The sequence below is a fragment of the Gallinula chloropus genome (assembly GCF_964237585.1).
Source record: "Gallinula chloropus genome assembly, chromosome: 1".
NCBI lineage: Eukaryota > Metazoa > Chordata > Aves > Gruiformes > Rallidae > Gallinula > Gallinula chloropus.
Window position 1 is genome coordinate 187,955,432 of NC_140085.1, and position 14,423 is coordinate 187,969,854.

The window sequence follows — 14,423 nt, forward strand, 5'->3', positions numbered from 1 at the left end:
TCTAAAGAAAGGTTCTGTTTGGAAAAGGAACAATAGAAAAAGGATGGAGTTCTCACAGATGTGGAAACAGCTCTTTATAGGCAAATGTTTAGATACTGAAGCAGATTTTGCTGCATTACTCAAATCATAGAATCCCAGACTGGTCTGCGTTGGAAGGGACCCCAAGGATCACAGAGCTCCAAATCCCCTTCCATAGGCAGGGCCACCAACCTCCAGGCCTGGAGCTACACAAGGTTGCCCAGGGCACCATCCAACCTGGCCTTGAACACCTCCAGGGATGGGGCATCCACCCCCTCTCTGGGCAGCCCCTTCCAGCCCCTCACCACTCTCTCTGGAAAGAACTTCCCCCCAATATCTCATCTCACCCTTCCCTCCTCCAGCTTCACCCCATCCCCCTTGTCCTGCCAGTCTCTGCCCTTTAACAAGCCGATTCCCCTCCTGTTTCTCTGCTCCCTTCAGGGACTGGAAGGCTGCAATGAGGTCCCCCTGCAGCCTTCTCTTCTCGGGGCTGAACAAGCCCAGCTCCATCTATTTTTAAATTCAAGCAAAGGTTTCAGTTCCAAAGAAATAAAAGCCAACCATTTGCTAAGAGTAGCTTTGGTAGCCCTCAGGAAAATAATACTCAGTATCATTCCCACACCATCAGAAATTGTCTGCTGGAGCCACATCAGCAGCCACAATGACAGATTATTTCAACAGCCTCTGAGGAAGGTGACCGATTATTGCATCCAAGTTAAACCTGCTCCTCTCCAATCAGACCAAAAGCAAACACTCCCTAGGTGCAGCAACCACGCTTACACATTGAAACTGAAGTTTCCTGTGCTATGTTCCACACTCTCTGTGTTCTACAGAGACCATTCTTTCAAGTTGGAGCACAGGGAGTTCCACACCAATCTGGGGAAGAGCTTCTTCCCGGTGAGGGTGAGGGAGCCCTGGGACAGGCTGCCCAGGGGGGTGTGGAGTCTCCTTCTCTGGAGATATTCCAGCCCCGTCTGGACACCGACCTGTGCGACCTGTCCTAGGGAGCTGCTTTGGCAGGGGGGTTGGACCCGATGGGCTCTGGAGGTCCCTTCCAACCCATATGATTCTGTGAGTCTGAGGGTTGCCCTGATGAGGCCTCTCCAGGGCAGGGCAGACCAGAGGGGCAGGAGAACCTCCCTGACCAGCTGCACACACTATTCTTAACACACCCTATTTAAAATATTGACTCCCAGCTCCAAAATACTTAAGTAGAACCTTCTAATGAAAAAATACACTTACGTTTCATAGATCTCAATGAGTTTCTGTGCCAGTGTCAGGTTCTTGCTCTCCAGGTAAGTTGCCATTTCAGCTATGACCACGGCTGCGCTTACGCCGTCTTTATCTAACACTGATGTGCCACACATGAAACCTAGAAAAAAATATATTGATAATGGACAAATAAAGCTGACATACCTTAAAGTTTGATTTGTTTTACTGCAGTTTCAAACTATTTCCTGTAAAAGAAAACCAGGCAGTATATGTAAACTGGATTTATTACTGTATATGAGTTCCCTTTTTTTAAGAAATCAAATTTCCTCAGGGCTTATGGTGCTGGAAAGACACAGGCTAAAATCAATCCATTTCATTGGAAGGCCAATGGCATCCTGGCTTGTGTCATAAGTAGTGTGGCCAGTAGGTCTGGGGAGGGGATTGTGCCCCTGGACTGGGCACTACTGGTGAGGCTGCACCTCGAGTGCTGGGTCCAGTTCTGGGCTCCTCACCATAAGAAGGACATGGAGGTCCTGGAGCGTGTCCAGGGAAGGGCAACCAGGCTGGGGAAGGGGCTAGAGGGCAAATCCTCTGAGGAGCAGCTGAGGGAGCTGGGGGTGTTGAGCCTGGAGAAGAGGAGGCTGAGGGGAGACCTTCTCAGTGCCTCCACTGACCTGCCAGGAGGGTGCAGAGAGGTGGGCGATGGTCTCTTCAGCCAGGGGGAGAGGAGATGGGACAAGGGGAAATGGGCTCAAGCTGCCCATTCAACTCAGATGGGAGGGAAAAGTTCTTCCCTGGCAGAGTTGTGGGGCTGTGGAACAGGCTGCCCAGGGAGGGGGCTGAGTCACCGTCCCTGGATGTGTTTAAAAAAAGGGTAGATGAGGTACTTAGGGATATGGTTTAGCTTAGGATGGGAATTGTTGGACTTGATGGTCTTAAAGGTCTTTTCCAACCTTGTGAATCTGTGATTCAGATTGGTCACATCTGCTCTAGGAGAGGTTCTCACATAGCACAGGGTTAAATATAAACATTTGTGTGCTTTCTGCAGAGTCTTGCCAGTATGGCAGAACTTCCAAGTTAGTGTAGCCAATGACTTGAGTCCTCACAGAAAGGACTCCCGTCAGGGACTGGAAGGCTGCAATGAGGTCCCCCCGCAGCCTTCTCTTCTCCAGGCTGAACCAGCCCAGCTCCCTCAGCCTCTCTCCGTAGGGAAGGTGCTCCAGCCCTCTGATCATCTCCATGGCTCCTCTGACCCCTCTCCAACAGTCTCACATCTTTCTTGTGTTGGGGCCCCAGCTCTGGACACAGGACTCCAGCTGGGGCCTCCCGAGGGCAGAGCAGAGAGGGACAATCCCCTCCCTTTCCCTGCTGCCACCCCTCTGCTGATGGAGCCCAGGATCCCATCGCCCTTCCAAGCCGCAAGAGCAGCTACGAGCACTCGTTTTTAGTTGCATCTCCCCACATTGGCTCTCAACATTTTACTAATGCTAACATACATACCAATAGACTCTTCAAATGCAAAGAGAACTTCTTTCCCATTATCCAGGAGATCTTTTACTCTACTTCCAATCCACTTAAAACCAGGGAGTGTTTCCTGAAACAGAGAGAGCATTAAATACACAGTTGCAATTTATTTTCAAGTCAAAGGAGGAAAAGTAGCAACTATTCCCTTAACTTCTGCGATGCTTGGTCACCGCACCTCGAGTGCTGGGTCCAGTTCTGGGCTCCTCACTACAAGGAGCTCACTCCCTTTGCCTAGGGACGTGGTTGAGTCACCTTCCCTAAATATGTTTAAAAAAAGAGTAGATGAGGTACTTAGGGATATGGTTTAGCTTAGGATGGGAATGGTTGGACTTGATGGTCTTAAAGGTCTTTTCCAACCTTGTGATCCTGTGATTCTGTGAGAAGGACATGGAGGTCCTGGAGCGAGTCCAGAGAAGGGCAACCAGGCTGGGGAAGGGGCTGGAGGGCAAATCCTCTGAGGAGCAGCTGAGGGAGCTGGGGGTGTTGAGCCTGGAGAAGAGGAGGCTGAGGGGAGACCTTCTCAGCACCTCCACTGACCTGCCAGGAGGGTGCAGAGAGGTGGGCGATGGTCTCTTCAGCCAGGGGACAGGAGATGGGACAAGGGGAAATGGGCTCAAGCTGCATCAGGTCAGGATCAGCTCAGATGGGAGGGAAAAGTTCTTCCCTGGCAGAGTTGTGGGGCTGTGGCACAGGCTGCCCAGGGAGGGGGCTGAGTCCCCACCCCTGGGTGTGTTTAACAGAGGGTAGATGAGGTACTGAGAGATCTGGGTCAGCACAGGACAGGAACGGTTGGACTTGATGTTCTTAAAGGGCTTTTCCAACCTGGTTATTCTGGGATTCTGTGCTTGGGAAAGGGACAGAATGACGCCTTCTGAATTTGGGGGTATATGCGAAAGACTCCTCTGGAGTCAAACCACTAAACCTTAAGTATTTTGTTCTTCTCTTCTTGAAACCATTTCCCTGAACTGAAGCTTAATTAATTGCCAAACAGAACAGGGCTAGTGAAAAAAAAACATGAGACAAGTCCTTTCTTCAGTTTAGATTATGAATCTAAGGCAAAGAGTCACCATGTAACATTATACAAGGAATACCCAACCAGGACGCGTATCAAATCAAGGAGTAACTGTGCTCAAGGGACTGTGGTTCACTCTGAGGTCAGGTAACATCTTCCATGGTGCTTCTCAGATGAGACAACAGCACAAAGTTATTCAGAAGGAAAAGTTACAGAAAATAAAGAGTAATTTTGGGTCAGAGGAGCCACGGAGATGATCAGAGGCTGGAGCACCTCCCCTAGGAAGAGAGGCTGAGGGAGCTGTGCTGGTTCAGCCTGGAGAAGAGAAGGCTGCAGGGGGACCTCATTGCAGCCATCCAGTCCCTGAAGGGAGCAGAGAAACAGGAGGGGAATCAACTTGTTAAAGGGCAGAGACTGGCAGGACAAGGGGGATGGAGAGAAGCTGGAGGAGGGAAGGGTGAGATGAGATATTGGGGGGAAGTTCTTTCCAGAGAGAGTGGTGAGGGGCTGGAAGGGGCTGCCCAGAGAGGGGGTGGATGCCCCATCCCTGGGGGTGTTCAAGGCCAGGTTGGATGGGGCCCTGGGCAACCTTGTGTAGCTCCAGGCCTGGAGGTTGGTGGCCCTGCCTGTGGCAGGGGGTTATAGCTCTGTGATCCTTGGGGTCCCTTCCAACCCAGACCAGACTGTGATTCTGTGATTCTATGATTGTGGGTGATGGGAGGGAAGAGCACTGGTTGTGCTCTTCAAATTGCGCAAAAGCACTCAAAAGCCTGGAAACAATCCTTCGTGGGTAGAAGGAAGGTACAAAGAGGAGACCAAAGGGTTCTGTAAATTCCTTGGGTGTTCTTCTTTCCATCAAATGTGTCCATTTCCAGAAGAAACAAACCTACCCCTGGTGGACAGCAGGATGACCATGACCAGCAATGTGCCCTCCTGCCTAAGAAGGCCGATGGCATCCTGGGGTGTATTAGAAGGGGGGTGGTTAGTAGGTCAAGAGAGGTCCTGCTCCCCCTCTGCTCTGCCCTGGTGAGACCCCACCTGGAATACTGGGTCCAGTTCTGGGCCCCTCAGCTCAACAAGGACACAGAACTCCTTGGAAGAGCCCAGTGCAGGGACACGAAGGTGATGAAGGGAGTGGAACCCCTTCCTGATGAGCAGAGGCTGAGGGAGCTGGGCCTCTTGAGCCTGAAGAAGAAGAGACTGAGGGGTGACCCATCAATGTCTATCAGTATGTAAAGGGTGAGAGTCAGGAGGCCGGAGCCAGGCTCTTCTCAGGGATGGCAGTGACAGGACAAGGGGCAGCGGGTGCAGCTGGAGCAGAGGAAGTTCCATGGGAATGTCAGGAGGAACTTTGTCCCTGTGAGGGTGACAGAGCCCTGGGCCAGGCTGCCCAGAGAGGCTGGGGAGTCTCCTTCTCTGGAGACATTCAAAACCTGCCTGGAAATGTTTCTGTGTGATTCAGTCTGGGTGACCCTGCTCTGGCAAGGGGTTGGATTAGATGAGCTTTCAAGGTCAATTCCAACTCCTAACACCCTGTGAGTCTGTAATTGTTTGGCAAGCTAATTGAATCCGTGTGCAATAGGAAAAAATACAAGACAGGCATTAAACAAGACCTGGATCTCTGTATGATTGAGCTAAGCTTTAGAAAGCTTACACCTTCCATGGCTGACAATCCAGCAGGTCTCAAGAAATCAGCACAAGGACTTAGTTTGAAGGCAGGAACTAAATTGAGAACTGTCACTCTCAATTAAGGGAGACAGCCCTTATTTTCCTCCATGAAACTACATTAACTACCTGGATAGAAAAGTTCCTTTGTATGTCAGAATTTGAAATAAAAACAAATTTAAAACTTCCTAGTGATCTGGGGACCTGAAGGAACATTGTGTAACCTGGAAGTCTGCTACAAATCCATCAAAAATGAGGGTGGTAGCTCACTGCCACAGAATGCCCAGAGAGGTGGTGGAAGCCCCATCGCTGGAGACATTCAAGGTCAGGCTTGATGGAGCTCTAAGCAACCTGCTCTATCACAGAATCATAGACTGGTCTGGGTTGGAAAGGACCCCAAGGATCAGAGAGTTCCAACCCCCCCACCACAGGCAGGGACACCAACCTCCAGGCCTGGAGCTACACAAGGTTGCCCAGGGCCCCATCCAACCTGGCCTTGAACACCCCCAGGGATGGGGCATCCACCCCCTCTCTGGGCAGCCCGTTCCAGCACCTCACCACTCTCTTGGGAAAGAACTTCCCCCCAATATCTCATCTCACCCTTCCCTCCTCCAGCTTCACTCTATCCCCCTTGTCCTGCCACTCTCTGCCCTTTAACAAGCCGATTCCCCTCCTGTTTTTCTGCTCCCTTCAGGGGTGGGAAGGCTGCAATGAGGTCCCCCCGCAGCCTAGTGGAGATGTCCCTGCTCACTTCATGGTGGCAGTAGATGGGCTTCTAAGGTCCCTTCCCACCTAACACATCCTCGCACACGCTTTCATACTCTCACAAAGTTCTTTACCTCTTGGAAAATCTCCAAGTCAAAAGCATTTCTATTCTATGTAAATTAGATTCTCATTTGCATCACCTTTTACAGCCTCTTCCTTGCAGCTCTGCATAAGCCCATCTCTACCTCATGAACTGCAACATGAGTTGAGAAATGCTGCAGATGTTGCAATCAGGCTAAAAAACTCCCAGTCAAAGGCTGGAGGTCATCTGTCATCTTTTCATTTCATAAAGCTGTGAGGGTTGGGGGGAGAAGGAGAACACAGCAATCACAGAACCGTAGGGGTTGGAAGGGACCTGCAGAGCCCATCGGGTCCAACCCCCCTGCCAAAGCAGCTCCCTAGGACAGGTCGCACAGGTCGGCGTCCAGGTGGGGCTGGAATATCTCCAGAGAAGGAGACTCCACACCCCCCTGGGCAGCCTGTCCCAGGGCTCCCTCACCCTCATCGGGAAGAAGCTCTTCCCCAGATTGGTGTGGAACTCCCTGTGCTCCAACTTGAGGCCATCGCCCCTTGTCCTGTCCCCACAGCCACTGAGAAGAGGCTGGCCATGTCCCCCTGTGTCCCACCCTTCAGATATTGATAACCATTGATCAGATCCCCTCTCAGGCTGCTTCTCTCCAGGCTGAACAGCCCCAGCTCACTCAGCCTTTCCTCACAGGGGAGATGCTCCAGCCCTTTCATCATCTCCATGGCCCTCCTCTGGACTCTCTCCAGGAGATCCCTGTCCCTTTTATCCCAGGGAGCCCAGAACTGGACACAACACTCCAGGTGGGGCCTGACCAGGGCAGAGCAGAGGGGAAGGATCACCTCCTTTGACTTGCTGGCCACGCTCCTTTTGATGCACCCCAGGATCCCACTGGCCTCCTTGGGCACACTGCTGGCTCATGGCCAACCTGTCACCCACCAGGACCTCCTGGTCCTTCTCTGTAGAGATCCTCTCCAGCACCTCACCCCCCAGTCTGCACTAATACTGATGAGATTTTACTCTGCCAAGAAGACATCATAAAAAACCCCACACTTACTTCAAAGTGAAATCCCTCTTTCAGTGCAATTGCCCTCAAAATTTTTGAGGAGACCGTTGTCGCCAACATGTAAACGTTCTTCACATCAGCATCTTGGGAGTGGTTTTCCTTCCAGCAAGAAAACATCCACCACCCAAACAAAGCTGCCAGCTCGTTGCCGGTGAACACCTTCCAGCAGCCACTGCAGAGAGGATGGAAAACAAAGGAATTCTTACAGGTTTTAAGGAGCATCCACTCAGGGGGAGATGTTTTCTGCAGTCCTTGGTGCAGCAGGAATCTGAGCACACCACTGAGAAGCTGCTCTATATACAAAGCCACCATACTAACAGGACTCCACATTTATCACATCTCAATGATTTACAAGCCCAGTGTGTTCTGTTAGCAAGCAGAGGTACCAATATAGTATCCTTGCTGTCAGCTTTAAAACAGCCTAAGGTCTCTTTAATTGATTAAACTGAAGGCTAATGATCTAATACAGTCTACACAGGCAAGCCTGTGCAACCACACGTTACTTACACCACAGTTACTTACACAATGATTGAAATTTTGGCCTGTTAGTGGGAGAAAAAGAATTTATATTCAATATGAAAAAAAACAGAGAAAACAAACAAGAAACCAGTCAGCCCACAACAGCTCTCTGTCTCAAGGAGAAATTTGGTGCTTAATTGAAGTGAAAAACCAGTAACACCAAGGATTTTAGGATTTAGAAGGGGAATCAACTTTTTAAAAGGGTAGACAATGGCAGGACAAGGGGAATGGATTAAAGCTGAAGGAAGGAAGATTTAAATTAGATGCCAGGGGGAAGTTCTTTCCAGAGAGAGTGGTGAGGGGCTGGAACAGGCTGCCCAGAGAGATGGTGGATGCCCCATCCCTGGAGGTGTTCAAGGCCAGGTTGGATGGGGCCCTGGACAACCTTGTGTAGCTCCAGGCCTGGAGGTTGGTGTCCCTGCCTGTGGCAGGGGGTTGGAGCTCTGTGACCCTTGGGGTCCCTTCCAACCCAGACCAGTCTGGGATTCTATGATTTACTGTCTTTAGAAACCTCTCAATTCTTCAATTAATTTTATTTGGCCATTTACTCCAACACTGGTAAGTCTTGAATCTTTGCTGAATTATTTCTCCTTCGCTGAAGAGCTGTCAGGCAGAGAAGGACATGGGGGTGTTGAGTGACTGCAGACTGACCATGAGCCAGCAGTGTGCCCGGCTGGCCAAGAAGGCCAATGGCATCCTGGCTTGTGTCAGAAATAGTGTGGCCAGTAGGTCTGGGGAGGGGATTGTGCCCCTGGACTGGGCACTGGTGAGGCTGCACCTCGAGTGCTGGGTCCAGTTCTGGGCTCCTCACCATAAGAAGGACGTGGAGGTCCTGGAGTGAGTCCAGAGAAGGGCAACCAGGCTGGGGAAGGGGCTGGAGGGCAAATCCTCTGAGGAGCAGCTGAGGGAGCTGGGATGTTCAGCCTGGAGAAGAGGAGGTTGAGGGGAGACCTTCTCAGCACTTCCACTGACCTGCCAGGAGGGTGCAGAGAGGTGGGCGATGGTCTCTTCAGCCAGGGGACAGGAGATGGGACAAGGGGAAATGGACTCAAGCTGCACCAGGGCAGGGTCAGCTCAGATGTGAGGGAAAAGTTCTTCCCTGGCAGAGTTGTGGGGCTGTGGAACAGGCTGCCCAGGGAGGGGGCTGAGTCTCTACCCCTGGGTGTGTTTAACAGATGGGGAGATGAGTTACTGAGAGATCTGGGTCAGCATAGGACAGAAACTGTTTGACTTGATGATCTTAAAGGTCTTTTCCAACCTGGTGATTCTGTAATTCTCTGATTCTATTGAAAAGAAGTTACTTCCAGCAGAGCTATACCAAACTAAGTCACAATAGGAATGAGTGGGCTGAAGGTGCTGCCTATCATCTGGGGACATCCTGTGCTTTTCCCTGCCTCTTCTTGCAGAAAGAGATTTAAAATAAAAGTTCCCATCACTCACTTGTGCTGTTCTGCCACAGCAAGTCTGTCTGCATCAGGATCAGTGGCCACCACGACTTTAGCATTTTCTTTCTCTGCAAGCCTCAGTGACAACTCCTGGGGGATAGAGAGGGGAAGGATGAAATAAAAAGTCACAAAATCAAACAAATCTAGGGTCTTGCTTCTTAGATACATATAACAGGCTTAAAGAATATCTCCCATCTGTTGCGCACTGGTACTCCCTGTTCCTTCTTGTGTTTCACCAAAGTATCATGCAACCAGGAAGAAGACCACAGAAATACACAAATCTGATGAAGTAGAAACCAAAAAACTACCAGCACAGATTCTCCTTCTTCAGGATTTGGGCATTTGACAGTAGAGAAGTCTGGATCTGGATCTTTTTGTTCAGGTACTGGAATGGGAGGTTGAAAGCCAAAGGCTTTGAAAGCCAACTGCACGTAGTCATGTCCAACGCCATGAAATGAAGTGTGAATGAACTTCAAATTTGTCTCCATGTTCAGCTCCCTGAGAAGGTGAAAAGAAGGTCAGTGAGATTGGTTATTTAGTAAGAAATTACTGATTTAAAGCTTCTGAAGAATGAGGTATTTACTTTCTCCTGAGGCAGCTAAAAGTCTCCCAAGAATGAACTGGTAATTTCTGAATCAGTCCTGAGCTTTTCCACCACCCTGAAGAACTTACTCTGGCTGTACTCAACCTACATTATTCATAGAATCATAGAATGGTATGGGTTGGAAGGGACCCCAAGGATCATAGAGGTCCCTTCCAACCCATTGCATTCTATGATTATTCATCCTCCTCCTTTTATTCCTGTCTTCTGTCTCAGCTAGCCTTTAAACTGAACCTTCTCACCTCTTTATAATGCATGTTCACCTCACCGTGATTCAATTTCTGCATTTTATTGAGTTATTGGAGCGTGGAAATTAGAGCCCTCAGCACAAGAAGGACAGGGACCTGTTGGAGCATGTCCAGAGGAGGCCACAGAAATGGTCCAAGGGCTGGAGCAGCTCTGCTGTGAAGCCAGGCTGGGAGAGTTGGGCTGGGTCAGCCTGGAGAAGAGAAGGCTCTGGGGAGAGCTTAGAGCCCCTTCCAGTCCCTGAAAGGTGCCTGTAGGAAGCTGGGGAAGAACTGTTCCTGAGGGAATGGAGCGAAAGGACGAGGGGGGATGGTTTAAATTCAAAAAGGGAAGATTTTGTTTGGGTATTAGGAAGAAGTTCTTCCCCCTAAGTGTGGTGGATCCCTGTCCCAGGTTGCCCAGAGAGGTGGTGGAGGCCCCATCCCTGGAGACATTCAAGGTCAGGCTTGCTGGGGCTCTGAGCGACCTGCTCTAGTGAAGATGTCCCTGCTCACTGCAGGGGGTGGGACTAGATGGCCTTCAAAGGTCCCTTCCCACCCAACACATTGTATAGTTCTATGGAATTTCCATAAAATGGTTCACATCAGGGTGCTTTACTGTAGCTTAGCACCCAAAGGCAGGCCACTTTATTGACAAGAAATGTTTAGTCCTAATGATGGTGACCATCTAATTCAATGACACATTAGAGGAGAGATGGGACAAGCAGAATGGGGAGGTGACCACAAACGATTCCCACCATAAAGAGCACAGAGCCTCGGGCAGACAGCGATGGCTGTGGCCGAGCAGAACACCCAGCTTCCATGAACCGTAAAGACACAAATAAAGTCACTGACTGGTGATGATAAAAATCACTAGAGGCAGGTCCAAAACCATTAAAGGTTTGGAAGACAGCCCAATCCTGATCCCCAGATAGAAAATGTTTAGGTCTTGCAGCACTGCATGCTTTATTATTGAAGGCTTTCTGTCCATACGTAACCCAGAGCTTCATTTAAATCATAACTGAGTACTTTTTAGTTTCCACCATACCTATGGTAACAGATCTTTTTCAGATCCTCCATGTAACAGTCACAAATTTTCTTCAGAGGATCCTGTCTGAGGGGACTGGTGTCTACAAGATTTTCATTCCAAGAGCCATTCCATGGTTCAACACATTCTTCTATACATTTTATAATTTCCTTATCATGAGGAGAGGTGATCTGAGCTCCATTTTCCCAGTAAACCTGGTGTAAGTTGCAGGAAAACAAGAGAAATTCATTTACAAAAGGTTATTAACTTGAATTATTTTAGCTTGAGGACTTTGCATACTTCCTGCTTCGTGAAGTCATGCAGAAAAGGCTGGTGTAGGACAGGCTTGAGTCTCAAGAACCATCGGGAATCATATAGTTTAGGATTTTATGTATGGAATGAGAGCTACTGAGCAACAACAACTTATTTTAATCCTAGAATCATAGACTGGTCTGGGTTGGAAAGGACCCCAAGGATCAGACAGTTCCAATTCCCCTGCCACAGGCAGGGCCACCAACTTCCAAGCCTGGAGCTACGCAAGGTTGCCCAGGGCCCCATCCCACCTGGCCTTGAACACCTCCAGGGTGTTAATAAATCTTAACAAAAGACCAGAAACTGAAACCAGGCACTAGGATATGAAAGTGTTGTGCAAGCGGCAACAGCAGGAAACTGTGACCTTCTACAGAGGCTGGCATTCCTTCTGAAAAAAAAAGGAGCACGACTTGGTTTTGCAATAAAAGCAAAGCAGATAAGGGGTGTGCCAAGGTACATGTTTTTCCATAACTGAACAACTCTAATCTTTCAGCTGGAAGCACTATCAAACCCTGACCTATAAAAAGGGCTTTGTTAAGGAATTATTTAGAGCGCAGTTTTCCCACAGTTTGTTCCCAACAGCGGGGTTGAGGTCACAGTGCTGACTTTCTACTTGGAACAAGCTGATTCGCTTTACTAGTCTGTTGGCTTTCACGAAATCCACAGGAACTCAGCATCTACAGACCTTCCAGTCCCTGAAGGGACCTACAGGAAAGCTGGGGCGGAATGTTTGTAAGGGCATGGAGTGATAGGACAAGGGGCAATGGTTTAAATCAGAGCAGGGCAGGTTTAGATGAGACCTTAGGAAGAAGTTTGATGATAAAGGACTGGAGTATCATCCCTACGAGGAAAGGCTGAACGAGCTGGGGCTGTTCAGTCTGGAGAAAAAAAGCCTGAGAGGGGATCTGATCAATGGGTATCAATATCTGAAGGGTGGGACACAGGGGGACATGGCCAGCCTCTTCTCAGTGTCTGTGGGGACAGGACAAGGGGCGATGGCCTCAAGTTGGAGCACAGGGAGTTCCACACCAATCTGGGGAAGAGCTTCTTCCCGGTGAGGGTGAGGGAGCCCTGGGACAGGCTGCCCAGGGGGGTGTGGAGTCTCCTTCTCTGGAGATATTCCAGCCCCGTCTGGACGCCGACCTGTGCGACCTGTCCTAGGGAGCTGCTTTGGCAGGGGGGTTGGACCCGATGGGCTCTGGAGGTCCCTTCCAACCCATATGATTCTGTGAGTCTGAGGGTTGCCCACAGTAGTGGAGGCCCCATCCCTGAAACCATTCTAGGTCAGGCTTGCTGGGGCTCTGAGTGACCTGCTCTAGTGAAGATGTCCCTGCTCACTGCAGGAGGGTTGAATCAAATGACCTCTAAATGTCCCTTCCCACCTAACACAGTCTGATTCAATGAAAAATATAGGTTTATCAAGTTTGGTTAAAATTACCCAAAACCTTCAGAAACTCCTGAATTCACAGGGGAAATAGTGAAAGATAAAACAATTGTTGTGACAGGCTCCAAAAGCCAGTAACCTGGCCAAAGGAAAACACTTTACATCAGAATCTACGAAGACATATAAAGCACCTGGAAAGCTGATGTGGCTTGGGTTCTTATTCATCACTCTAGTCAAGGATGGTGGAGTGCTCTACAACTTGTTCCACAGAGGACAGGTGCAGGACAGTCACCTCCAAGAGTTATCTCTTTGCAGACTGGATTTCCTATCATTGTCATTACTCCCTGGCCTGTGACTAAGGTTCTAGAAAGCCAAGTTTAGTTCAAATTTAGGCTTTAGTTCAGATTCTTACAGAATTCTGAAAGGAACCGCATGTCACAACACTGTGTAAGCAGCATTTGATATTAAGGATGGTTACACTGTTCCAAGCTTTCAAAATGAAGCCACCCACCTCTCTGTCAATGTCCAGAAGAATGACCTTACAGGGAGCACCACACTACTATGAAGTTCTATAAATTATCTATTGAACAGTCATCATCTTCAGCACAGTTACCTACAGCTTGGACTACTAGCCCTAAGTCATAGCATAGTTTTAAACTAATTTTTAAGTCAAAGAAATAAGGATTTCTTCAGCTGCTGATTAGAGGCTATGATATGTCACAACAGATTTGTGCTCAAGACACACCAGCAGCATGGTCTTAAGTTCCAGTTGCAGAAGAAAATGTGTGTAATACAGGTTATAGAAGGATCTTGAAAACATTTCTCCACCTAATGCACACCCACTCCAGAAGAGGTCAAATGCCAAAGGCATGTGGGTAATACTGGAAAGCAGCTGGTTGTGACATGCTGTGAGCTTCAAGTTCAAGCCTTACCTTGTATCCGTTGTCCTCCTTCCGGTTGTGGGACGCTGTGATCATCACACCAGCCACGGCTCTGAGCTGCTGAACAGCATAGGGCTACAAAGGAAAGCCAGGAACATCTGTTTACCTGAGAGCTCTGCAGTTGGCACAAACAACACTGGATTGTTAGGGCAGTAGGATGCTACAGGAGAAGCAGCTCTTCATGTTTCACCAATTTACTTGAAAATTATAGCACGTAATCACAAAATCACCAGGTTGGAAAAGCCCTTCAAGATCATCAGGTCCAACTGTTCCTGTCCTATGCTAAACCATATCCCTAAGTACCTCATCTACCCACCTGTTAAACACACCCAGGGGTGGGGACTCAGCCCCCTCCCTGGGCAGCCTGTTCCACAGCCCCACAACTCTGCCAGGGAAGAACTTTTCCCTCCCATCTGAGCTGACCCTGCCCTGGTGCAGCTTGAGCCCATTTCCCCTTGTCCCATCTCCTGTCCCCTGGCTGAAGAGACCATCACCCACCTCTCTGCACCCTCCTGGCAGGTCAGTGGAGGTGCTGAGAAGGTCTCCCCTCAGCCTCCTCTTCTCCAGGCTCAACACCCCCAGCTCCCTCAGCTGCTCCTCAGAGGATTTGCCCTCCAGGCCCTTCCCCAGCCTGGTTGCCCTTCTCTGGACTCGCTCCAGGACCTCCATGTCCTTATGGGGAG

At 49.5% G+C, this 14,423-nt stretch overlaps 1 protein-coding gene across 1 annotated transcript in view; it reads right to left on the reverse strand.

Annotated features, from left to right (window-relative positions):
- Positions 1-14,423, reverse strand: part of PGM2L1 (phosphoglucomutase 2 like 1) — a 51,276-nt gene that overhangs the window by 6,953 nt on the left and 29,900 nt on the right. The window contains exons 5-11 of the mRNA XM_084270230.1: positions 13,732-13,815; positions 11,125-11,318; positions 9,560-9,749; positions 9,247-9,341; positions 7,279-7,459; positions 2,731-2,824; positions 1,261-1,390 (exon numbers count right to left, since the gene is read on the reverse strand). Of these exons, the coding sequence (XP_084126356.1) occupies positions 1,261-1,390; positions 2,731-2,824; positions 7,279-7,459; positions 9,247-9,341; positions 9,560-9,749; positions 11,125-11,318; positions 13,732-13,815 (968 nt within the window). The remainder of the gene's footprint in view (positions 1-1,260; positions 1,391-2,730; positions 2,825-7,278; positions 7,460-9,246; positions 9,342-9,559; positions 9,750-11,124; positions 11,319-13,731; positions 13,816-14,423) is intronic.